General features: G+C 43.2%; 1 protein-coding gene across 1 annotated transcript; it reads left to right on the top strand.

Annotated features, from left to right (window-relative positions):
- Positions 1 to 1,633: 1,633 nt before the first annotated feature.
- LOC146175971 (uncharacterized) lies at positions 1,634 to 26,354 on the top strand. Its single transcript, XM_084581230.1, has 5 exons — positions 1,634 to 1,685; positions 18,841 to 18,973; positions 20,382 to 20,527; positions 22,357 to 22,489; positions 26,093 to 26,354. The coding sequence occupies exons 1-5, from the start codon at positions 1,634 to 1,636 to the stop codon at positions 26,352 to 26,354; spliced, it is 726 nt and encodes a 241-aa protein (XP_084437356.1).
- The last annotated feature ends 770 nt before the right edge of the window (positions 26,355 to 27,124 follow it).

Here is a 27,124-nt window from a genome sequence, read left to right as displayed (position 1 = left end):
TGCTGCTACTCGCCTGTTTAGGCAATGAATCACGAGCCTCAGCAATGAAATTTAGAAATAATTCGTCCTTGGACTTATATAAAGTAACTCAAAAAGGTTCGAGAATGCTAATATAACGATTTAAATCTGTAGCTCGGCGCCCAGAAACTGCATTCGCTAACTCAACGTAGGGATATCGGCTACCCGGCTCGTCGCAAGCAGAAAAATGATGTAGCTTTGGCGTTTGTTCCGTATCCTGAAAACTTTTGTGAACACAAGTATACAAAGATATTTATGTTCATTGAGAATTATAAAGCATCGATTACTGCGTAATCATTCTTGACGGGTCATTATTGCATAAATATGGTTCTAAAATAAACAAATGAGCAAACGCGTCGCACGCCACGTTTACAGCTCTTTATGACAACGTATGAAATAGCAGATAGCTAGCACTGCCGATGACAACAGTGGAACAAAATAGGAGCGCGTTTGTTTGCGATCTGCAAATTTAAACGCCATTAAGAATGGTCCTCCCTCAGCCCCCTTCAAGGAAGTGACGAATGTAATATGCAGACACATGACCGAATAAGCCAAGACGCAAGCGCCTTGATGGGCATCCAAATTCAGGCCTCTCGAACAACCTTATTGGCAAATACAAGTGTCGCGTATGTTCCCAGCAGCACCTGCCAGCTAGATGTCTGGATCATTGGACATTCGCTGAATCATTAAACGAGAAAAATTGCGCCAGAATATGAAAAAATTGTCAGAGAATTTTTGGATAAAATTATGTGAAATAGGCATTAAACAGACTTTATTCTTCTGTCCCTTACTTATCTGAAGTTCACAGAAAGGAGACACATATTTGTAAGCAATGATCTCTCTGTTTATTCATCAGCTGCGCGATTGCAATGCATACAGCGATACTTGCTGGCACCTTGGAAAAGCGTTGCGGTGAAGCTGTACAGCGTTTTTTAGCAGCTGCTCCAAATGCAAGACAAGACTTTGCTCGGCGTAGTAAACGCCAGATAAGTTATTTCGCATTATAAGACATTTGGCTGGGATTTTGTTGATTCTGTTAACAATGTGAAGTTAAGATAAATGATCGGAGTCGGCTGTCAATTATTTGTTATCAGAAGAGCGTGTCACTTTCCCCAATAGCTTAAAGGAAGACCTTAATCTAGAGCGACTATAAATAGTTAATTATGCAGATGTGGTGCCCTAGTTAATGGCCCCACGAAAGAGGAGGTGATTTTCATTACAAAATAAGCTACGCTAGCCAGGAATAATTAATAATTTTTTTTTTACGTCTTTCTGGTAACTAGAAGGAGGAAACTTGCTGTATGTGAAATACTGAGGAACGCCGAGGCATCTTAATTCAATCTTTGTGCCTGGTGCATGCCAGTTTATTCGACAGGTTAATCACCATAGCCACAAATATTTGCAACACGACGGGATTGGTCACTGCCGCTTACACACGCCTCGCTGATATGCCTAAGCAAATACTTACATCGCAATATATGGATGGGACACATAACTACTTTCCTCAAGTCGACGAGTATATCACGTATGGGTCCGAGCTATCCCAACTACTTGGAACGCAGAAAGCAACGTCACTGGTGTGTTTGTGTGAAGAAGAACTTTCAAGTTCGGTGCGATGAAGTTCACAGTGCGGGGTATCGTGTTGTGCGCGGTGGCTGTTGGGTCAGGTGAGTATCTGCATTGTTTGCTTGTCAATTGGGACAACCAGGGTAAATCTGCAGCAAAAACAAAACAGTATAAACGCCAAAAAGCTGAAAGTACTCTATCAAAGGCTACCTTCGGCAACGCAGCTCCGACAAGTACCATAAAAGGCACACCCTCTCATGTTTGATGCAGGCGGCAAGAATCAATCCCACAAGGGTTAAATTTTCAGAGCTTGTTCAAGGGGTTCTAAGAGTAAAGTTTCAGTTGCCCTCATTCTTCGGTATGCAATATGCCTACATGAAAAACGGCAATAATTACTCCGAGCACAGAGCCACTTGGGTGGTTTTCTAACTTCCACCTGTTTTATACTACTCTACAGCCTTTTGCTACAATTAGCCAGACCGCGAGGTTTGCTTCACAGCAGTATGTGGTGCCTTCACGGCTCCTCTAAAAGCCAAAATATCTTAAAAAACGGTACGGAAAGTTTATAAATATTATTTTATGTCTGAGAACGAATTAGTGGAAAAACGGAACAAACACTCAGCACGCGGGCAAACAATTTTTCTCACGATTGTACATGATCCGACGCCAGCTTGATTTTTTTCCCAGGATGACGCCGTTAATAAAACTTTGGTATTTTTACGGCACTTATCACAGTGATTGATTCTAAGTTTGCCACCACTTAATAGGCCAACTGGAGAGTGTTGTATCATTAAGGACATAATTTGTTGTCATTCGAAGGGATTTGCAACAAATACCTTATAGTGCTAGCACTGTCTTCACCGATATTTAACAGATGACATAATTAGTGGTGTGGGCGACCAAGCGAAGTGAAACATTCCATGTTAATCTTCAAATAATAATTGTGTTTATAGAAATTATGTGCATCGCGGTGCAAAACGCTAGGGCAGCTGTTGTTATTCGGTAACACGGAACCAAGCTGAAGCATTCAGTGTAAAACTTGCCTATGTAGTTATCGGACAACACAATCATTATATGTAAATCAGTGTGCTTTACAAGCACTTTTACGTCGTTTCCATGTCGTTCCGGCATAGTTTTCGCATGATATACACTGATGTCCGTGCTGCAATACAAAACCTGTTGAATTCATTTTCCCCTGTGGGCTTTTTTATCATCGTCCGTGTAGTGTCATCGTAACACCAGGACGACGGACAAAAGGGAAGAAAACACACACCACAACACAAGCGCTCATCGTGTTTCTTAAAGCTTTCACATTACCCGTACAAATTTGAAACGAATTCCGGAATCTTTCACTTGAAGCATGTCTCTAGGGGTGAGTTACCGACAACAAAGAAACGCCCCGGACTTACGTATGAAGGTGAAGTGCTTATGGCAACTAGTGAACCAAGCCATTAGCACTGTGCTTCAACATTTAGGGAGTGAGTTGTGATTCATTTTCCATTTCAAATAAAAAAAATTTTTCTTGCTCCTAAATGATTATGAATTGTACTAGCTGGTCTTTTCGGAGGAGTTGGCTCCGAAGTCTGGCTGCACTCGAGACGAGCTCAATGTATGTGGCTCTGACTACCTCGTCTACAGCAATGTAACCACCATCCCGGAGGACGGCGAAGAATTCGAAGATTACTGCAAGTAAGTAAAATACGAAGCTTGGGGTATTTGTAACTCCAAACATATCTGCAAAGTTTGTTCCCGCTGTTTTTTTTTTTTTTTTTTTTGTAAAATTAGACTGCAACGTTGAGGCCTTCACCGAAAGGTACCCTCTAGCCGAAATTTATTCACACACACTTAGATAATCTGTACATATGTTTTTTCTCACAAACTCGACACGAATTGAATCTGCCAGTAGGATACGCAATGCCACTAAACCTTCCCGGGTTACCTTAATATCATAAAAGATTGTGTTGCTAACAGGCAGTTTAGATTGGTGGGCATACCAGTCTCCGCGGCAGAGGCATCTCGATTGTGGCAGAAGCCGCACTGCCCCAGTCGGAATGCACCTTGCAAGCAGTGCATACCTCTTCGACTCCGCATCTGACTCTTTTTTTTTTTTTTTTGCACCTATGCGACAACTAAATGTTGTTATCTACGTCGCCATGTCACACTAAGCATTTAGCTTTCCACACAGCATTCAAGCACGTTATTTGTTTCATAAATAGGCTGCACCACAACTTATTCTCAGCTCCATGCGTAGCCTAGGAAGGCTTTACAAAGTCCATAGACGCGTGGAGAAACTGACCACGAACGATGGCTGGCAACTAATGGAGATGAAAACAGTTTGATTTATACTGATGAAATGGGCTAATAGAAACATGCTTTGGCAAAGCGAAATACTTGCGAGTCTATTTGGTGGCTCCGTCAAAACGTCTGTTTGACAACGTCTTAGAGATATGGATCCCGTTTTTGGAATGTCACGGATCATGCAATGCGATATACATGATTTACTTCGCTGCTATTTATTGAGAACTTTGAATTCCATCGTATCTATGTTGAACCGTCAATGCACCACAATATCTTCGTATTCAATGTAAATAGTTTGGTACTCATAGGTGCCCTCGTCATCTAAAGGGTGCCATCTCTCTTCACGTATGAGCCCTGCCTATAGGCCATGGTAAGTTTAAATTGAAAATCGCTACTTTCTGATGGCGTGACGCCATGTCTCTAGTTCATCTCTATTTTGCTGTATTAGCTATGGCGTGAGAGCTAACTAGGAACAAAGTATCTCTATGTGTACTTGTTTGTCCCTAGGTATAAGAATTTCTTCCTATAATTAAGAGCTTGCTTCCAAATCTAGAAAAATTTATGTCTAAGCTTGACGTCACATAAAGGGCGACGTCACATCCGTTCCCACATTTTGTTCATAGCTTCCGTTCAGAGGTTCCTGTGACGGCGCTCATGGGGCAAAAAGACTTTTGCCTTAAAACTAATTTTAAATTACCCATCTGTACAGAAAAATACTTGCACCTTGACCTTGACACAGTGGCATTATGGAGGCAACTTTAGAGAGAAACAGCGTGCCGAATCTGTTAACCTCTGACGATTATGTTTAATAATCTGTGTTTGAAGAATTGTTTTATATGTGAGCTGTTATGTGGTACGTCGCGTGGCTGATGTCCGCTCAAGGTCGCCAGTAAAAGCAAACAAGAATGAAAGATCAGAGAGGAGGTCTGGCAGGAGATAAGAATGAGCAGAAAAGGAGGGGCAGAAAGTGCAGCGGCGCTCTCGGGCGCTCGAGAGATATTATTGCTGACAAGAGGGCCGCCAGCTGTTATTTCCCTCGCTGTAATAGTCCTCGCTTTGAGTGAATTCATCCCTTTATCACCTAGTCCAATGACTAGCCAGGAAACGTTAAGTACTCATCCACAGAAAACTCAGCAAAGATTCCCTCGGCTGGCGTCCGAAGGAATCTTTGCTGAGCTCGAAGCGGCCGGCCGATGTCTATTATAGCCAACATTTTAAATATTTTGAAATATCTTACTGGATATATGAGAACATTTCGATGGGCTTTTTGTTTGTTTAGGCGAAGGATACTGTTGTGTATTGACGTGCACCGCCGAGTGAAATAGCAGTAAAGGCAGATGTCTGTAGGGCTTTGCGACGTCCATCAGGGCTTTCATCGCACGCAAGACGCTTCCACACTCGTACGGAATTTTACGAAACCGTGCAAGCCTGCTTGTAACATAAGCTTGAAAGTGTTTGTAACTGGTTCACAGTGGAAACATTCAAACGATTCTAAATATTATAATAAAATATTCTAAACCAATGTTATAAAATAATTTCGCCAAAAAATTATTCGTCCCGGCGGACATGACTTGTTATGAATAGCATGCAGATTAGCCGGCCTGTTACCAAAGTTTGCATTCTAACATTTTTTCGGAACATCCTCAAAGTGAATTCCATAAATCAGTTCACAGTCACATACAAAACGACGTCATATCAGGCATACTTAAAAGCCCATGACGGACAAAAATAGAGAGAGAGAGAAAGAGAGAGAAGGCATAGAGGTTAACCAGGAAAGCTTCCGGTTTGCTACCCTGCACTGGGGAAGGGGAATGAGGAGTTTAAAGGAGAAAGATAGACGAGAATGATAGGAAAGGTAAGGCGGCGAGGAGCACAGTCACAGTTTCTCAATCAAGTTTGTGTCTCTCATAAAACACATAAGTGCTTTGAATGCTTTGCCGTTAGACGCCTTCTGTGGCCATGGGCCGAGGATTTTCTCCTCTGTGAAAGGACGGCGGTCAAGATGGTCCAGAGCCGAACGCAGCGCATAGCTTTCGCTTGAAAAAGCAGGGCACTCACAAAGGAGATGCTGTGTGGTCTCTTCGCAGCCGCATCTTTCATAGTTAGGGCTATCCGCCATTCTCATCACATGAGCGTATTTTTTGGTGAATGCAACACCGAGCCACATACGGCACATCAGTGTTGTTTCGCGCCGCCCTTTGTTAGGGGGAACACGAAGGCGCAGCCCAGGGTCTAGTTCCCTGAAGCGTCGATTAGAAAATTCTCCTTTGGTCCAGGCTGAAAGCGTTAGCTCCGCCGCTAAGGAACGAAGTCGACAAGGTGCGTCAACTCTAGATATAGGAATGTTCACTGTAGTTCCGTCGTTGTGTGCAGAACGGGCAACTTGGTCTGCCTGGTGGTTTCCCTCAATACCGCAATGTCCAGGTAGCCACTGGAAAATTATATCATGACCTTTTGATGTAGCGTCGTGGTATGACGGACAGCAAACGTTATGTCCTCAGGTGACTTGTTGCAATTATTAATACGATGCTCGATTCCAGCATCTCCCGCTGTTTTACTTGTCATGCATATTCTTCTGTTCCGTCACCCTCGGAATCAACAGTGACATAACTTCAGACCACCGTCTTCTTTTTAACACCCATCAAAGCGAAAAAAAAAAAGCGCACGGGGTGGTTATAATAGGGCAGGAATTTCGATTTTGGCGCCGTAATGCCCTGCGACATTTCACCAGCAGACAATGCTATTGTAGTCGACCCCTTACTGTTTCGTGCAGGGAAAAGTACCGGATTTCACCCGACCTCGTTTCTTTAAAAATAACCTTGACAGACTGGTACAGAAGCCTTGAGGCTCGGTGTCACGGCAAAAAATATAGTTTGTCAAAACATTCATTCTCTGAGGATAGCCCCGTCTAGTGACACAAGTTTTAGGGCGCTGTTCGATCCTGGCCACGGCGGCCGCGTCTCGAAGGAAACAGAACACAAAGCATGGTGTGCTACGGTATGCTATGCGATGCCTGTACACGTTAAGGAAAGCAAGGTGGTCGAAATCGACCTGAAGCCCTCCACTACGGCATTTGGGGACGTTAAACTAATTCTGGGACGTTAAACCAAACCAAACCTACCCTCAGATTGGGGTCGCCATTGTAATGGTTGTTTTATATTATGTCATCATCCTCTTTATTAGCCGAACATACCCACTGCAGGGCAAAGGCCCCTCCAATACTACTCTAATTAGCCCAGTCTTGTGCTACCTGCATCCACTTCATCCCAGCGAACATTTTAACCTCATCCTCCCACCTAATTTTCTGCCGCCCCCTGAAACACTTTCCTTCCCTTGAAATCCAATTTGTTACCCTAAGCGACCATCGGTTATGCTCTCTTCGCACTACATACCCTGCCCATGCCTATTTCTTCGAGCTTTTTTTTTTTTCGCCACCCAGTCGTTCGCAACGCTTCCATCGTGGGAGATACCGCTACCGTGTTAGCTGCGTTATGAAAAATACTTTCCTTTAACAGTGGAAGTGCAGCACTGTGTTCCGAGTTAATCAGCTGTATCTATTTAAAGGGTACATGCAACCGTCATCCAACATATTGCAGTTTCGTAGTCTGGGAGACACAATTGGACCTTATTATTTTATTTCTGAAATTTGAGCACCCTAGACGCATTCATTATTTCAAAATAAGTGGCTGAAGTTGCCGCCACGAAGCTCCTCGCACCGACTGCGACCGCCATGTTGAAATGCTTAGTGACGTCACAGAGCGACACCACCCATCGCATCGTCTCCTGCAATGCAAGCGCCGATAAGCGGCCGATACACTGTGTTCGCGCTAGCTAACATGACTCCCAATAAGTATACTCAGCATCTTTCTGAAAACAGAACACAGACTGTAGTGATGCGCTATTTAGTTTATGCCCAGGCATCCACCTTTGGCGCAACTGCCGCCATCGTCCGATGGCAGCACTACCCCCACCGTCGTAAAAGTCGCCGCGCCGGTCGCCCCGGCAGTGTCTTCCGCGCAAGCCATCCGCGCCAATGTCAGAAAAGCATGCTAATTTTTTTCCCTTGTAATAATCATAGATCCTCGAAAAGGGAATTTCAAAAATGGAAGCTTGTGAAATGCCGACCCATACAGTGGGAGGTGTTGCTCACAACCGGTTTTGCTCACGCTAGCTCCGCTGCTAAGGCGTAGCCGAAAATAATCATTTCCTTTACTACGAAAAAGTGAGGTTGAGAAATGACTCGCTAATCTATTACAAAATGCCATCCGCTGTGGCTTCGATGCGAAGTAATTTAGTCCTAGTGACGATTAGGAGAAGCGGAATTAAACCCACAGCGCCGTCGTCCTTCGCGCTCGCGGGCGACGTTGCTGTCAGCTTGCGGCATCCTGTGCTGTAAGCCTCATGAGCATATTGTCTACTTTCATGATGCGGCTAAGGCCAGACTTGGGCGTGACAACAAGCAGCATAAACGATGCTGCTAAGACGGGATGGCCGGGATATTGGGTGCCTTGATGTACTGCGCCGCGCCCTATACATTACGCTGCTGCGCTGCCGGGCGGTACCCGAAGATTATACAAAAGCGCTGCAGGACGGCGCTATATACATTGCATGTTTTATGTGTTGCTTTTGTGACGTTTTTCAGTGTGCAATGTGTACGCTATTCGAGCGGGTCAGCTCGTGCGTATTTCGTACTCGGGAGCCTACGTGCACCTGAATCCCGCCCACAGATGCCGCTATTCCCCAGGTTAAAAGCGCTAACAGATATCCACGAAAAGCTTATAGTTTGCGATAACCTCGGTAAGCAGCATGACTACTGTTTAGCCGAAATTACCGCGGCTTCGCGCAACCGCAGTTGACGCTGCTCGTGAACAGAAGATGCAGCAGCCGAAGAGAAGTTGGCCTATATCGTCACCGGCTGCGCTGGTTGCCAGATCAGCAACCTGTACACGAAGAAGCGAAAATACTAGTTTTAAAATATCTGCAGCTCCGATGCCGCTGAAACTTTCAGGTTTATATGCTTGGCACTTCAGGAATAAGATGCAATAAATCGCTTATTTTCCATTATTGGTGTCATGACTCCTTTAAATGTTTTCCACAATAAACTCGTGTTTTAACCGTTCACTTTGACATATATATTACCGCCACTTAAGACCATGACTCTCGAGCCGTAATAATCGAAATTTTGAACGTAAATTTATACAAAATACCCAAAAAGCTTCCGGAACACTGAAATCACAGTATATCTTGACATCTTGGCACTCTGTGACTACAGTCGCCAACTCAAGGGAGTTTTATGGGATACCATACTCGTACCGCCCAAACTGTCCGTCAGTGCATAGCTGCGTGTCTGCAAACAGCAGATACACGCAGCAGAGAGGTAAGCTGTGTGCGTATTCCGTTTTCGATGTTATGAAAACATTTTTGGGCGCCCTCTCAAGCATATAATGATCTTATGTTATGGAACTTTCTGGTCATAGACAAACACTGTTTCCGCAGTCAGGTTTTAACAAAATTTATTGCCTTAGCGCATCCGAGCTAGGCATATGTAAAGAAGCATTGTGAAATCATTCAGTTAATGAAAAACAGCTCCTGCGGAAACAATGTTAGTGTATGAGAGTTATACAGTAATACTTCATTCTTGGTGTACGATCACTGTGTGAATACTGTTTTAAAATTAACCCATGGACAAACTTATCGCACGGCACGTTTATAGCTTTCTTTACGATTAGGATAACAAACTGTGCAACAAAAAAAAAAGAAGCGCGTTTGTTTGCGATCTGCACATTGAAACGACGCCATTAACAATCGCTGCCCACCTCGAGGAAGCGACGAAAGTAATTTATTTTTTTTATTTATTTAGAACATACTGCAGGCCTACAGTAGGCCCAAGCAGGAGGGGCGAATACACAATATATGCAAAAAGAACAGGATTAGCAAAATTGAAAAATGTTAAATACAAGTTGTAACACAAAATACAACAATAAATACAAGGCTCAGATGCAAAATACAAAAAGTAAACGTAGAAATAAATGGCTCTCAAATTAAAGGCTATGAAGAAAACATTGAGTCAAAAGAATCAGCTCTGGTTAAAAGATCTAATAAACAGATACCTGACCGATAAAGGTAATACCTCAGGTAATAAAGGTGATACCTGATAAAGGTATCTGATACCTGATAAAGGTATAAAGATACCTGACCGGACTAAGCGCCTTGATGAACAACCATATTCAAACCACTCAAACAGCCTTAACGACATAAATGTAGCGTATGTCCTCAGTAGCACCTGCCCGCTAGCTGTTGGGATCATGGACATTCGCTGAATCATTAAAGGAGAAGAAATTGTGCGAGAACATGAGCTAGAAAAGTAAGGAAATATTGGGATTAAACGCGATTGTGCTGCGAAAGCGCTGTTGTACAAGATTTACTCTTCTGTCGCCTACTTCGGTGAAGATGACTGAAATGTGACATACTTTTTTCACCAATGAAATCTTTTCTATTGATTGGCTGCGAATTTATATCGTCATACAACGCGACTTACCGATGCCACGGCAATTTGCTAACGAACTGAGATGCAGTTGCTGTGCATAAAAATGCTTTGTTATGCATCTAATATGCAGTTCTAGTACATGGAAACGCATATAAGGCTCATGGAGCATATAAGGCTCCTGAATTTAATAAGGGGCTTAGATATTCTCTTGACAAAACAAAAACAAAAAGCATTAAAAAAAGTACGACAGACTCCTTGTGTGAGCCTCCTCTCTTCTTTGGCCTCCGTCTTTGGAGTGCTTTTTTTTTCTTCAAACCAACCTACCAGCTGACCCAAATTGCAACTCTACTGCTTTAGATATGCAGTCGTTGTGCATAGCAATGCACTGATATGCAGCTCAACAACGTTTCTTAGCAGCGCAGCTGCTCCACAAGCAAGAAAATATTTTTGCTCGGGTCAGTAGCCTCCGTTAGTGCTTTAGCCCTACGAGATATTTATGTTAATTTTTCGCTTCGGTTATGATCTTTAATAGGACGTAGTTGAGAATGCCGAAACTAGCTTCCAATTGCTAGGTATAATGCACAAAAAATTCACCAATAGCTTAAAAGAAGACCCTTAAGTATTAGTTCTATAAGTACAGAATTACGCACTGCTTTCCTAGCAAATAACCGCACGAAAGGCGATGGGGTTTTCCATACTCGAGAAGATACGCTAATGCCAGGAATAATTACGAGAGTTTTACTTCTCTTTTTCGCCTTGCTTTTCACTAGAAGTAGGCAACTTTTCGTATTCGAAGCACCATGAGGAAGGCATGGGCCTTGTGATTCAATCTTGGTGCCTGGTGCATGCCGGGTTCCTCGACAAGGTAATCACCATTGCCACAAATATTTACAACACGACGTGATGGAACTTCTCTGCTTACACATGAGTCGCTGTTTTTTCTACGCACACACCTACATCGCAATATATGGATAGAAAAAAAAATTATTTTCCTCAAGCCGACGAAAACACCACGTAAAAGTATGAGCCCTCCCGTCCATTTGCAACGCAGAAAGCCACCCGGTGTGCTTGAGTCAGGAAGGATTTTCCCGCTCAGCGCGATGAAGTTAGCAGTGCTGGGTGTTGTGTTGTGCGCGATCACCGTTGCGACTGGTGAGTACCTGAATCTTTGGCTTGTAAACTGAGACGACCGGCGTATATCCGCTGCAAAAGAATGTATGAGCATAATAAATCAAAAAAAAAAAGTAAACTCCATTGAAGTCTCTGCTGTAACGCAGCTCAGATTGTGACTAAAGCTGCCGTGTTTAATCAATTTTTACTTTTAATTTCTAAGGAAGTTAGCGGGCCGGATGAAACTTCAACACAGTTTCTAAAGTGATATGCGGAATGGGTGTCATTTTTCTTGACAAAGGTCTCTTCGAGAAACTCGTTGTCGTAAGACTGGCGTTGCGCAGCCGTAACACCTGTTTTTAAAGGCGGCAATCGATTACTTACAAATATATATTGCCGAGTTTCCTTGATAAGTATGAGCTAATAATTGTAAGAACGTATCATTATGCAAACACATACGAATTTTTCTTGAGGATAACGAGTTTCTTTATCAGCATCAGCAATGCGTCTTGAAAGGACTGCCTGCTATAGCACAATTTATAGAAACGATACATGATTTTACTTCAGCCATAAGTGCCCAATAAAAATAGATATCGTTTCTCAGGTCTCGCAAAAACATCCGATAAGGTTCGCGAAGTAAATTACTTTTCAAATTACTTAAATCAGGCATTAGCTAAACAATTCTGATGTGAGTCGAAGCCTGTCTAAACAATCGCAATCAATTCGTGCGTGTTGGTGTCTGTTCCTCTTCGTCTACTTTAGAAGTGTTTTCTGACATTCCTCAAGGTCCGGCCTTAGCCCTATTATTATTACCTGTTTACTATATAGATATTAACGAGCTTATTGAGTCTCATGCAGAAATGAGGCTTTTTGCAGATGACTGCGTAATTTATTCTCAAATAACTGAACTTGGTAATCAGATCAGAATAAACCGATTCTACCATTTTTTGCATCCTGGTGCCAAAATGGGACATGAAAATTTATCACACTGAATAATCTTAATTTACGCACATCACTAAAGAGAATAGTGCGTGGTTATCTTTTTATAACGGCGTTAAAGATAGCTTTTAAATGTTGATACTTTCAAGTATTTAGGAGTCACAATTACGCATATTGGGAAGTGGCGTAAACATATTACGATGTGCGCTCTACAGCTTTCCAACAACTTTACTTCATTAGAAAAAAGTACAATATGAAACAAAAAAGGTCAATTTAAATGCCTAAAAAGCCTTCATTTGCCCATCCAAGGAATGCGCCCGCGTTGTCTGGAACCCCCAACAAAAAGTTTTAAATGGTACTGGAACGCACTTAGAAAATGGCCGCATGTTTTATTTCGTCAAAACACAGAAGAAAGGGCTAAATGACGGAAATGCTAAATTCATGCGAACCCGAGTTTTCTTAAATTCGAGAGCGAAAATCTGCATTAAAGCTTTTATTTCAGTTACTTCAAAGGGATTTAAAGATAACAAATTTGATATGTTCATCGTCAAGGACAGAGAGCGCGAGAACGCACCAGACTAAATCAGTCAAGCCTTACGACACACATACTGATGTTTTCCTCTACTTTTTTGTTACTGACGCGATTGAAACTTGGAATGCTTTGCCTGCTGAAGTTGTCGAGCAAGCAAATCTGCACAAATTCAAACGTTTCATTGATTTTTGTGTCAAGTGCGTTCAACCTAACCTTGCGAGATGGTTTTGTTTGGTTTGTTGGGCTTAACGTCCCAAAGCGACTAAGGCTATGAGAGACGGCATAGTCGAGGGCGGAGGAAATTTCGGCAGTCCGAGGTTCGTTAACGTGCACTCATGTCGCATAGAACAAAGGCGTTTAGCTTTCCGCCTATGTCGAAAAGCGGCAGCCGCAGCCAGGACTCCGTCCCGCGTCCTTGGTCCCTGCAGTCGAGCGCCTTAGCCACTGCAGCCCCGTGGCGGAGCCATTACGGAATTTTTTGTCTGTTGTGCATTGTATTGTATAACCCTCAATATAACAACAATCAAGCTATGGTTACCAGTATCAATAAAAAAAAGTGGCGCACACTTTAATGTTTGATGTAGTACGCAATAATTAAACCCAGAAGGGTCAAACTTTCCGACATTGTTCAAAATTAGTTCAAAAAGCAATTAACTTTTCGGGTTTCCTTTCTACTTCGGCAGACACTATGTTGGCATCCAGATCGGCGTTAATTATTCCAAGCACAGAGCAGTTTAAGATTGTTTTGTAGAATGCCGCTAGTTTATAAACCTGTCCAGCTTTTGATGAAATCAGCCACGCCTCGGGATTTTGTTCGTATACGTGTATAGTGATGGTGCCCTCACGGCACCCTCCAAGAGCCAAAACGCCTCGAAAGGGCCGACAAGGGCTCTTTTTACTTCACATAGATTTGTCAAAAATTGTGCGTACAATCTAGAAAGTAAAGTCAATATATTTTTTTTTATATAATTTGGAATGAATGAGTGAAAACACGGGGCGAGAACTCAGCACGTGGAGCTCCAGTTTTTATCCATATTGGACAAGAACGGACCGCAGCTTACCTTTTTCGCAGGATGACACCGGCTGCAACATAAGCGTGTCTGAACGGCACGTATGACAGCGTTGAATTCCTCAGTTTGCCACCCTTCAAAAAGCTTGCCAGAGAGTGTTGCACCATTAAAAAAACTAATTTGTTGCTTTGTTCATGAACAAGGTACGGCAGATGTGACGGAAATGACACAGCTAAACTTGACTTTCACCGAGGAAATCCCGAATACCGTGCTTATCATGACCATTTTACCCAAGAAAACTAAAGGCTATTTGGCAGGGCTTTGGCAGGGCTTTGGCAGGGCAGGACTTATATGACCCTGGTAAGACCGGCACTTGAATATGGGAACATTGTGTGGGACCCCTACCCCTTATCTAACAAAACAAAAAATTGAAACTTGCTTCCCGTTTTATCTACAATAAATACGGCAGAAATACCGACCGAATTATGCAAATCAGCCTACCTCGAAAAACTAGAATGCCGCGCTAAGATAGAAAGGTTGAGGTATCTCTTTCTTATAATCCATGGTCACTTTAAGATTAACACATCACACTATTTTGCAATACACCCCAATGAGCCACCAAGACATCGCCGTAGTATGTATATTCCCGTGCCACTTTCTCATAATGATTGTTTTAAATACAGCTTTTTTCCTCGAGGGGTTAAAGAGTGGAACATGCTGCCTGACTTCATTGTAAAAAGTAATACTCTAGATGTCTTTCTTGAAAGCCTGAAAACGTACTTTGAACAAAACGCGCCTATATAAATGAATGAATGAATGAAAATGAAGAAGGAAAGGGGCCGGAAATTCGTGTCTTGTCGATTGGAAGATGACAAATTAACGCGAGACGAACGCCCGAAGGCAAAGCTTACCGCACCACCTGCTCTGAGGCCAATTTGGCGTTTTGTCGCTAAACCGTCGCAAACGAATGGAGTCAGCCTCTCTTTGCCTGCTACTAGCATATCATGCTACTTCTCGCTTGGGCAGCGTACCCCGTTTATCCAAGATGCATCTCAATTTCAGAAGTGTAAAAATCTACTTTCATGATATCTGCGTATAAACTGTTTTCAATAGAACATCACTTTTCATTCATCTGCATTACGGAAACGTAGTTATCTCCTGACGATGAAAACAGATTTAGCTTCATTTCTACCCTTCAGTATACTTCTATCGCTCATCGAAACCGCACGGTGGCGCCGCCATTTCCATCTCGCAAAATGTTGATATTGACATTGCCGACTGTGTATCTGTGTGGATAGAGGTAAGCGAATCTTCCTTGCCTACTAGTCAAAATATGCTTCCTTTTGGATGCTTATGTCGATCTTCATCGTCATCAGTCAGCGACTTTTGATCATCACTTCACATAATTGTATATAAGGTAGCATCGAAGGAGAGAAAAGCAGTCATAATGGGCGACATTAACATTAATTATTTAGACGGAAATAATCCTATAATCCTGGCATTGTTAACTACTCCAACTGCTTCCTCGGTTTACGATAAAAGTCTTTAATTACGCTGCTAATTAGATGCGTTCTTAGAGGGCAGAAGTACGCTCATTTACCACATTTTTCTCTACCTTTATTTATCGTAAAGACTGCCGGGTCCTTGAAGTTGATATAACAGACTACTACTCATTTTTCTTTCGCTTCTACTTCAGCTTCCCCAATCATAAAAAGAAAAATAATTTAGGACCGTGGTTATTATATATGAATTTATTTCCAAAGTTTTATACTTGACTGGTCGAATTTAAAGTAACCAACAGATGAGATGGAGCAGTGGCTTTCGAAACATCTTCAACCATCGTACATCAATGCCTAACACTTCTGAAATCTTTAGGTGTCGTAAACAATAGTGCGCTTTATATAATCCTTGGATAACCACCGGCCTCCAAACCCAATGCGTAAGAAAGATAACCTTTACAAGAATGGTAAACAGCGGCCCTCCGAACGCAGGGTGAAATCCCGTTGCGCCACTTACATTAACATACCCAGCAATGTACTCTAAGAAGCTAAAATAATATGAATAAAAATTAACCAGCTTATAAATGAGCACAAGGAAGAATGGAAAGTATTCAATACTTGTTAACAGAGAAACACGTGATTTGACCACTTAAAGAATTATCATGTCGTCACGCACCATTCACGAACATTTATTTGTTATTAAAAGTTTCAAGATTTCTAATGCAGTCATCTCGCTGCCAATCGATGGTAGTCTTTCGCCTTTTCCTCGTTCCCCAGAGTCATTTTCGGTGCCTCGCGACACCATCCAAGGAATTCAAGCTCGTACTCTTGAACAAAAGACAACAAATGCAGGGCTTGACTACCTTCAACTACCAGTATTAAAAAAGGATTGCCCATGTTATTGGCGACAGTCTTTTTATATTATTAACCTCGTATTTGAAACGGGACTATTTCCTCGGCAGCTCAGTAGAAATAAATTTTTCTAGCTTTTAAGAGGGTCACCATTATTCCATCTCGAATTACCGCCCCATTATCATTTTACCATATTTTAGCGAAGTAATGGAGAAATGCATCGAGGCTCACTTTAATAATTGCTTTTCAAAGTTCAGTGCATCGTCACCTCACCAATTCGCTTTCCGGTCGGGATATTCAACTAACCTTACACTGGTCGCCTTCTCTGATAAAATTAAATTAGCCATTGATGACGGATGGTTTGGCTGCGCAGTATTTGTCGACTTAACCAATACTACTATATTAGCCACTGATAAATTAATTCACTCATTAACATCAATGCTCAGTACTGATCACAATATTGTTTTACACTGGTGTCGTCGTTACTATACTTACAAATTAACCCTACTAAGACACCACTGATGTTATTTAGCTCCAGTCACAAGACTCCCGTACACATCTCATCACTATCTTCTAATTCCTATTTCATTAAAGTTTCTGAACATAGCACTTTTTTGGATTTACTCTGAATGCCAGCCTTGAATAAAATAAACACATCTCTAGCTTCAACAGAAAGGTGGCTTCGGCATGAAAGCATTACAAAGAGTGCGTATCTTTCTCACCCGTGGCAATTCAATATCTGTTAGTAAGCATTCATTCATAGTGTCCTTAATTACTGAATCGCATCATGGGGAAACACTTAGCCATCGCTTTTAAATCAACTACAGCATTTTCAAAAGCAGGCTATCCGTACAATACCTTCCAGTTCACACCGCAGCAATATGCTATAACTTCTTCACGATAGCAACATTTTATCAGTCGCCTCATCAATTACCTCCAGATTCGCAATCCTACTCTATAAAACTGCACAGTACCCAACCCTCAAATGTAATCAATAGGAAGGCCACCATCAATACTAACAAACGAGGACTGCCAACGACAATGTTTTGTCATAAACTGTTGGAACCGAATACGGCAAGCACAAGGCTTTTTGCATCTTTGCATATTTTCAAAAACCTGCCTCCTCATGTTAAATAATCTCCATCACTGCTCTATTTCAAACAACAACTGTTAATCGTATCATCGCAATTGTGCAATACAACGATCAAACATGTTTTCCACTTTGCATTGTGCTTTGTTCATATCTCGCACATGAGTTATTTCATGCGTATCAAATTGTATAAAACTTTTAAGAATTTTATCTTAACAGCAGCAACCGCGTATAAACTTTTCTGCCGTTTACTTTCGTTTTGTTACTTGCCGTATTGTCTTAGCTGGTTTTGTATTCTTTTGACTGAGTTTGCTGTTCCAATATTATTGTGCACAAATTTATACATCCTTCTATAGGAGGTCCCGATTCAGCCTTGAGCTCTTGGACTTCCTGCTGTGCGATTTATGTAATACGCGTTTTTCTGGTTTATCATTCTTTTTTTCCCCGCCGTGGTGGTGCCGTGGTTAGGGCACTCGACTACTGTGCCCAAGGATGCGGGATCGAATCCCGGCCGCTGCAGCCGCTTTTCTGTGGAGGCGAAAAGCAAGGCGCCCGTGTGCTGTGCGATGTCAGTGCACGTTAAAGAACACCAGGTGGTCGAAATTTCCAGAGCCCTCCATTATGACGTCTGTCATAACCTGACTCGCTTGAGACGTTAAACCCCACGAACCAAACCAAACCAGCCATTTTTCTTCTTTGTATGACTAGTACAAGATAACATTTTAGTGCTATCATCGTCTTCGCCGTAACAAAACGGTACCGCCCCCTCGTAACCAAGCTGGGCCAAACCTTCGATGTTGGTCTCCAAAGGCCAATGGTTTTTATGGACATTGCATGAATCGAACTCTAATGAGTTAGGCCAGCTGTTGTTACTTAGTACAACGGAATCAAGCTGAGGCCTTCTGAGTGAAATGCACCTATTTATCGGAGAAATAATTTTGCATAATATGTCAACTATGTCGAAATCCGACTGCTTTCAAAGCATGTTTTGCACCGTTATCATCTCGCTTCCGCGGAGATTCCGCGTGATATCCTTTTGATGCTTGTGCAGGTATGCCAAGTCCGAACCTATTTCGATTTTTTCCAGTGCGCGCTGTGCGCTGTGCGATTTTTTCCAGTGCGCGATTTTTTCCAGTACACATAGAGCCGTCATGTTTCATAAAGTTATCACGTTACCTGTACAAAATTAAAACGAATTCTTGGAAGTTTTACGTGAAGCATGTAGTCAATGAGAACGAAGAAACACTTCTGACAGACCCATGAATCTGACTAAAGTGTTAATAGCAATTAGTGCACACCGCAGAAGCACAACTTATTATGATGACTGGTCTTTTACTGAGTAATTAGGATTGTGCTTCAAGCCCCGAAAGTACATCGTGAATTCTTCTATCTACAGTACAACATTCCCTGCTTCTTCTATACAAGCATTGCTCTCCTAGTCTTTTCAGAGGAGTTGGCGCTGAAGCCTGGCTGCACTCGGGACCAGCTCAATGCATGCGGCTCTGACTTTCTCGTCTACAGCAACGTAACCAAGCTCCCGGAGGGCGGCAAAGAGTTTGACGATTACTGCAAGTAAGTAAAAGACGAAGCTGTGGGTATTTTAGTACCGCTGATGAAAGTTTGTTACAGCTAATTATCACTACCACCATCATCACTTCGACTATACGCACTGCAGGGCAAATGTCTCTCTCATTATTTCGCAATTTGCAATTATTTTGCAATTGCCCTGTGCTAGCTGCATCCACCTGACCCCCTGCAACAAACTTTTTAGCCTCACCCACCCTTTCTGCAGTCTGTTGAAAACAAGGAACAGAAACGATGCGCGCTCTCAGGCTTTTAGATGATCCACTGCAGATGACATAATTGCCTGGTAATTCTGGTTGGGAAAATTACCTCCACCGTCACGTTTCCTAGACGAACAAACTGGAACGTCTGCACAGTTAGCACGCACACACTCGCATCATGCGGCACGGTGCTTCCTAGATGATCCGGCAGGTTGTATAGTTGCTCATACGAAGGGCTCGTTGTCACATCTAAAAACCACTACACGGCCTGCAAAACCAACAGACGGTGTTGAGCCACGTTGTCCACAAGCAAATCCCATGCCCTGTGTAAAGTGATGCGTGACACTGATGAAGTTGGCATGTCTAACGACCGTCATTTGCGCTTTTGGTGGCAACAGTCACGGGACAAGTCATTCTGTCAGGATGACCAACTACTTTATTAAGGAGAAAGCCTATCTTGGGCCCATGAGTGGTGTAGACGGGAAGTGTCGGCCAAAAATGTGTCCGCATGAAGTGCCCCTTAAAGTGGCATCGCCAAAATCGAGCCACCATCCTTCCGTACCACAGCAGAGCGTGCAAACGAATATGTCACGCTGACTGCACGACAACGCGTTTGTTATTCCCATTGACTAGCATAAAGACGCCGCAGGACGCTGAAGAAAAGGGCAAGAGGGACAGTAAATATAAAGCAAAATAAAATCAACAAGAAATGATCAAACCTATTATAAGTTCTGGCGGGCAACGAAAACATTCCCGAACCTGCGCATGCTGAATTAAAAACAAGACAGGAACCTCCCGTTAGACAGAACAGTTGCGCCATCTAGTGCCGTTGCCAAAATACACCCCGGCACAGCAGTCTCGTGCGGCAGGGAAGCACCAATGAACCTTCAGTTTTAAATTCCCTTGATTTAAAGCGGACAGCGCGTGTCGGAAATGGAAAAGGCACGGCAAAGAAACGAACATGTCGTGACGTAATCGACAGCATAAAGAAAAATGATTTCACGTTACTGAACCTAAGCAGATTTGAGTGCAGATCTTTAACACAGGAAGAAAGAGATGCCTTCGCATTTTCACCTCTTAATGAGTCTTAAGAGCAATCAAGTAGCATGTTTTCTGTTTTTAGACCTTATAGGCCCTATTTACGCTATATGCACCGTGCACAAACAAAACTAAGCTTTTATCCTCAATCATTTTAGGTATCTGGCGGAACAGATCTCGTGTTCCGAGGAATTTGTCCAACGGTGTCTTGACGGCATCCCACGCGTCGCCGTCGTCATTGGTCTGCAGGCCATGGACGAGCTGTACGAGGCCACCTGCACAGAAGGCAACGAACAGAACGAAAGTACGTCAAGGTTTTTCGTGTTTTAAACACGACAGTTCGTTTTCATTTCATCACCGCAATGAAAAACAAATTATCGGGCATAAATCTTTGTTTGAAAGTAATAAAACCTCAAGGAGATATCAGAATCCATAAAAGAGCAGAATAGTTGTCGGTGCCCAACACAAACATCGCTTTAAATCGAAACCACACATTTGCACGTGCTCTTGTCTCGGAGCAAGGAAACTTGCTCCGGATTCCCGATTGGAACCCATGTGCTCTTAGTGTGCTTCCACTAGCCGATAGTATATATCTTCGCGCGACTGAACGGACAGCGGTGCCACAGAGAGAAATGCGGCGTATAACATCATTGACTTGCGCCCTCAAAAAAAAACTGGGTGACTCGGCGGCGGAGGCGGCGGTGAGTGCGCATGGTGGTCGACGAAATACTGCCGCGTATGAGCTACAACGCGCAAACGCGTGCCCAAGCGCACTCCGCGGTGGCGCCGATCGTGAAATTTTTTCCGGATTATGGGAGAGAGTGGACTATTACTGCGTGCGCCCATCCCGACACCTTGCCCGTTCTCATGCTCGTGATAATTCCTTCTGAGTTAGTGACATCAGATTCAAAAATGGTAACGGCAGCCGTCTCCCGAAGCCCGAACTTACACATCAGCCCCCAATTAACATTTTACGAATGCTAGGTCTAAATCATGACTTACCTAAGAAGCATCAATGCTTTTATTTGTTTATCGTTTAAGTCTCAATATAGATAGATGGATTTATTGATAGGAAAAGGCAGAGAGGTTGGCCCGAATAATTCAAATCTGGCCTGCTACTCTGCACTGGGGAAGGGGAAGGAGAGAAGAAAGAAGGTCATGATGGGTGACGATGTGGGAGAAGGCATATGAAATATATATACAGACACAGCAGCTTGCTTTACAAACGTGAATCAAGTCCACTGGCGCTCAAATAACGGCAAAGAGCGCGCACTGCCTGGATGCCCTTCCCTTGTCCTGCCAAGCGCCCAGCAGCAGTTCCTCCGACAGAGGCCTCTTGTCTAAATGCTTCAAGGAAGCAGCTAGCACATTTCTTTCGTTCGCATACTCTGGGCACACCAATAATACATGGTCCACAGTCTCTGGGATGCCACAAGTTAAACATTCCGGTGAGTCCATCTGTCCAATTAAATGTAAGTACTTGCGCGTGAAAGCCACGTTTAAACGAAGTCGATGTATCAAGCATGCCTGATGACGCGGAATATCACGCGAAACAGTAAATTTAAATGTTCGATCAAGCTTTCTTAGACGCATGTGTCGGGCGTCTGGTTGAGCCCAGTAAGTCGCTGTAGCAATATTCATACAGCTCTTTAGAAGACACGTCGTATCCGCTCTTGAAAAAGGCACAGCTGTTTGGAAGCCATTGATGAGAGCGCTTTTCGCTTCAACATCGGCCTGCTCATTCCCATGGAGGCCGCAGTGGGCAGGAATCCATTGAAACATTATCATGTGGCCTTGCAGCTGGGCAGATGTGATGAGCTCCGTAATGTTTAGTGCCAGGGACTGATAGGCAGTGTGGCGTAAGAAGTTTTCCAAAATTTGTAATGCAGTCTTCGAGTCCGTGAATATACACCATTTTTGAGGTGGTTCCCCACATATATAGCGAATAGATTCCCGAATGGCTACAAGTTCGGCAGCGGTTGATGTAGAGTTATGTCCCAAAAGGAAATGCAGAGTCGTTTTCTCAAGATGCTCAATTAACCAAACGTAGCAAAGATGCTTACATTATACTCACAGTGATTATACTAAGGACAAAAATCGAAATGCGGGCATATATATTTTTTTTTCTTGCAGTTTACCACAAAAGTATTGCATGCTTGAACAAGGCGGGCACTGATCTCAACCAGTGTCACAAGACCATGCGTGACGACATGGAGAAAGGAATCGTTGTTGCACCGAAAGATAAGACGTCCGGCTACGCCTGTTGGTAAGCACTTCCAATCGTCGAAAGCACGGCTGCTAGTCAACCCTTGCGGTTGTTGCTCCTGTCCTATCCGAGTTGAAGGTCCGCCATAATCCCATATCGCGTGGTGCGGAAACGGCTGCAACACAGTAATATGTGACTTATTACAGAGAATATATATTAAGATATTGTAAACAATTCAAGCGAAGTAAGATACTTGTAGAAAAAATATTTCTAAATGCAGATCATAGGTACAATCTTACCACAGTCAGGTATTAGTCAACAAATAGCCACGTGCCAAAAACTTACAGAACAAACACCAGATTAGCTAGCGATTACCAACACTGATAAATCGTGAGCGGCTTTATATCGAATAAAAAAATCATTAGGAAAAAGCCAATCATGAAGTAAAAGAAAAGTAAAAAGCAGTGGTCAAGATATGAAAATGATGATCTCTATTTAAGAACAATTTATAGTTAGACCCAACGTGGCAGGTTTAAGAGATCGAGGAACAAATATCGAAAGGGCGTAGGTTTTTACCACAATAATGTGAAAGGCCCCGTTGTTTATGCAACCTGACAGTGCAAGCGAAAAATACCAACAATGCTCCTGGCAGGTTGTAGATGCCAGGTGGCATGATGGCACCATCTATCGACGGTTTGAGCGACATCCCGAGGCCACATGAAATGGCTCAGTTCTTTGAAGTTGAAGGGTGAGAAGAGAGTCAAACACTCCCGGACCATTGGAACCAGACGATGACAAACTACCCTTAGACCACGCAGGAACGTTTGTGCATCTTGGTTAAAGCGGCACACATATAGTCTGACTGCAGACCTTACGCAAAGTTACTGCCATCTAGCGACCGCCGCGCGCGTTTCCGCTATGTTTGAGAGTAGTTGAATTGAGGAACGGCAAGCGGCATGATAGAGGGTTGCGTGGGCGCTGGGTTAATGTTCGTTTTCGACGATAATGCCGACATACTGTTGCGTTCCTTGCTTTACTCAAAACTAAAATAAAGATGTTGAAGAAAAGATGCAGCAAGTTAGACCCCTTGAGTTTGCTTTTTTCTTGTGGCCGTGTGTTAATCGACTCTCGGGTGCTTCTCGTGCCGTAGGCACACTTTCGATCAACGGCGCACTTGAATTATGAATAGGTATCTTATTTAGCCTGCTTTGAAAGATTGCGAACTCGTCCTCAATGCCAAGGCAGGCAAAATATACAGCCCACGGTGTGTTATATTTGTCTGAGACAGACTCGCATCACCTTTTCGCGGAAAGGATCTGCAAGAGTATGTTGCTCCTGATTTTCTTGTTGCACTAACTCATCCCATATTTTACGGCTTCATGCATACAAGTTGTCGAGAGGTGTTCTACGTCAGGTATACGTCCAGGTATCCAGATAAAAGGCGTTGCGGCAATTCAAAGGCGCCAGACTGTTATCTTAAATTCCAACGCGAAATTCTAATGTCTTTACGCCTTCAATTCATCGATTAATCGAATGTAGTCCACTGCATCTAAGCTTCAGTTGCTGAGATGCGTATCTAGACCACGACTTGCAGAAGGTAAGACGCAAAGTATACGTGGCAGCAACTGCCTGTACCATTTAGCTGCTCTCGCCTAGCACGAGTTAGAAAGATTGTGGTTGCTGCAGTGACGGTGAACACCGCGCTGTCTACTTTTTTTATTAATGCGAGATTTTTTTCTGCGAGTTATGTGAAGGGCATCGAAAATGAGTCCCGCCTTAGTTTGGACATCGCTGGTTTTGTTTTCTCCCATCCATATCACTGAAAAGTGCCGTTTTTTTTAGTTTAAGCTTCATGGCGCGCAAGCAAATTAGCGTTATGAGGTAAGGATTGAAACTGTCAACCATTTAGCACTATACATAGACCAATATCGTTTTCAGCGAGCCTTACCGCGCTTAGCAGCAGACTTGAGGTTTGCGACTGTGGCTATCGATGCAGGAGAAACAAGGATGAGCGCACGCATGTATTCCAACTTTATTTTGCCTTAAGACACCCAGACCTATAAATGCAGGCCTGACATTTTCTGTATGCCCATGATGCTGAGCACTACTTCCCTGAATTGCTACTGGCAAATACTGATTGTTCTTTGGCAATATGTGACAAAAAGTTATGCATCACAACTATACAATGATGCCATTTGTGTTCTTTCAAGGGTAAATTTACTGCGTTCCCCATAAATTCGGACTTCGCAAAATATATTCGGCAACTATAAAAAAACCGCCATTCAGCATTCGCTATGTTTTCAGAAAATAATTCCTTGAAGAATGCCGCTATAGTGTCAAATACTGAAGGAGAATGCAGTGCTATCAAGTTCTGCATTCAAAATCTTCAGAAGCAAAGAAAGCCACTATTACCTCGTTCACCACCCCCCCCCCCCCCTCCCGATATATAGAAAAGCAAAACTAACTTTTTCTAATGTCAAAAACTGATACAGGCTCTGAATCGGCTCCAATAGTTGATGTCTGTCTCACTCTGGGCCCATCCCTGACATGGACAACGGAAAAAAATATTAAAATATTTCAATTCCGTCAAGAATTATAGAAAGAAAAAAGAAGAAAAGCAGCAATGTAGGGAAGAATCGCTTTGCTGCCCAAACTGCGCATTCCACAAAACATTGCTCGAATATGCGTTCATGAAGAAGCTTGAAATTGAGTGTGGGTACAAGGCTAGACCCCTGCGATGTGACTACTCAGGCAGGAGTACTTGCTAATTTATCGATTTCCAAGAAATGGAACCACGATATGACGGCGACAGGAGCTACATATCTGAGGAGAATCAGCGCGCGTGGAATCCCACCAGTTAACGTCCTGACAGAGGATGGGAACAGCAGTGCGCGCGCTGTATTGGGAATTGTAAAGATCCTTTGAAGCGCACTGTTTATTAGGCACCGGTCGTGTATTTAAAAAAAAAAAGTAACAATACCGAGCTCCTTCGAGCATGCCTGTTCGTACAACGTACGGTGGAGCGGCAGTAATCAAGGCCAAGCGCCGGGCGCAGTAACAGGTTGAGCCTAGCCCGCACTGGACTTGAAAGCATTCTGCGGCGGCCGACGCAGTGTAATGACATCGCAGACTTGTTTTACACCTGGAAGCAATATCAAGCTCTTTCATGGCTACGTATTTGAGCAGTGTGTTAAGAAATGCACCGGAGCAGCAACGAAGGTTTCGCCGTTTGTAGCTACGCTGATGCCGTCGTTCGCAAGACGTTTTGGCAATGCAGTATCGCTCTACGAAGTGAAATTGGAATGTAGCAAGCGTGGACAAGCAAATCGTCCATTGCGTCATTGTTTGCTTTAAATTCGAGCAAATAGCACGGAAACCACAGCACAAAACAGACACAGCTAGTGCGACGGCAGAAACCATAACAGCGCCGTCGACTCCCTCAACCCTTCAACATGGCGTCGCGTAGTGCGGTTCGCTGAAAGTCCGATAGATGGGAGCAATTTTTCATAAGATCTATATAGACACACGTTACAGGAACAATGGTTAAACGATTAACAGTGTCCATGAACGCGAAATAGGATCCGCGTGAGGCGGCGACAGATGGGAGGGATTAAAGCTGTCTCGTGATGCCTTTTCTCCATGCCGTTCTGATTTATTTTGCAGCGCCTTCCACACTGTCGAGGACTGCTTCGACGAGGCACTGGAGGGATGCTCGGACACGCCAGCAAAGCAGTTCATGCACGAAATCATGGAGAAAGTATTTGGCGAGCCGTTGAGCCTGGTTTGTGGACAGTACGTGCGCGGTTCTGAAGCCTGCAGGGAGCTTCCTAAACTCTCTTTTCCGACTGACGACAAGAACTTTGGCAAGAGGACTCTGATGGAACTCGCCATAGACCACGCGGGCAGTTTTTTCAATAAGCATTAGATATATAGTTTCAGTATCGCAATATGTTGGGCCGGATCATGCATTTACGCAGAGAAAAAGAATTACCGACGATTACGTTACTTCCTAATGCGAAATTTGAACGCAGCACATCAGTTGTTTCAGCTGTTTCAGAGGAGGCCAACGACCAACATAATTGTACTGCAACGATGCAAGGTAATTGATATAATATTGTTACATTGATCACCGGGCAATATTGTCACGCTTGTCAGCATTTTAATAATTCGTAAAAGCCTTGTAAAGATTGTTATTACACGTAAGCGTTCGGCATCTATCGTCGGCATGAGGGAATCTTGTTCGCACTCCTTCGCTCTTCCGGATATGCATCTCTATTGAAAACGCCAGAATAAGCGGCTCTTAAACAAGTAACTTTGACTGCATATTATTGATAAGTATTCTAAACCTGAACAGCTTTTTTAGAAACTCTCTTTATTTATATGTATAGCACGCTTCACAAAGGTTAACTATAACTTTCCAACGGAAAGCAACTGGGTAATTAGTGCCCCCACGCATGGACAACATTTTCATGAGCAGCAAAATTACCGAAACTGCAATACTAAAGCTCCGATATATATATAATTTAATACGTTAGGGACTGTGAAATAACTTGCGGCTCCCAAGGTGATCTCATGAACAGATTTACAGCAGAACGGGTCGCTAAACATCCCAGGTAAAAAAAAAAAAAAAAGAAAAAAGAAGGACGTGGTACCACGTTCGCTGTTTGTGAGACATTCATTTTCGCGAGACAGTTT

Source organism: Amblyomma maculatum, chromosome 10, assembly GCF_055883805.1.
Source record: "Amblyomma maculatum isolate TAMU_Amacu chromosome 10, ASM5588380v1, whole genome shotgun sequence".
NCBI classification, from domain to species: Eukaryota; Metazoa; Arthropoda; class Arachnida; order Ixodida; family Ixodidae; genus Amblyomma; species Amblyomma maculatum.
This window is presented reverse-complemented; position numbering and strand designations above follow the sequence as displayed.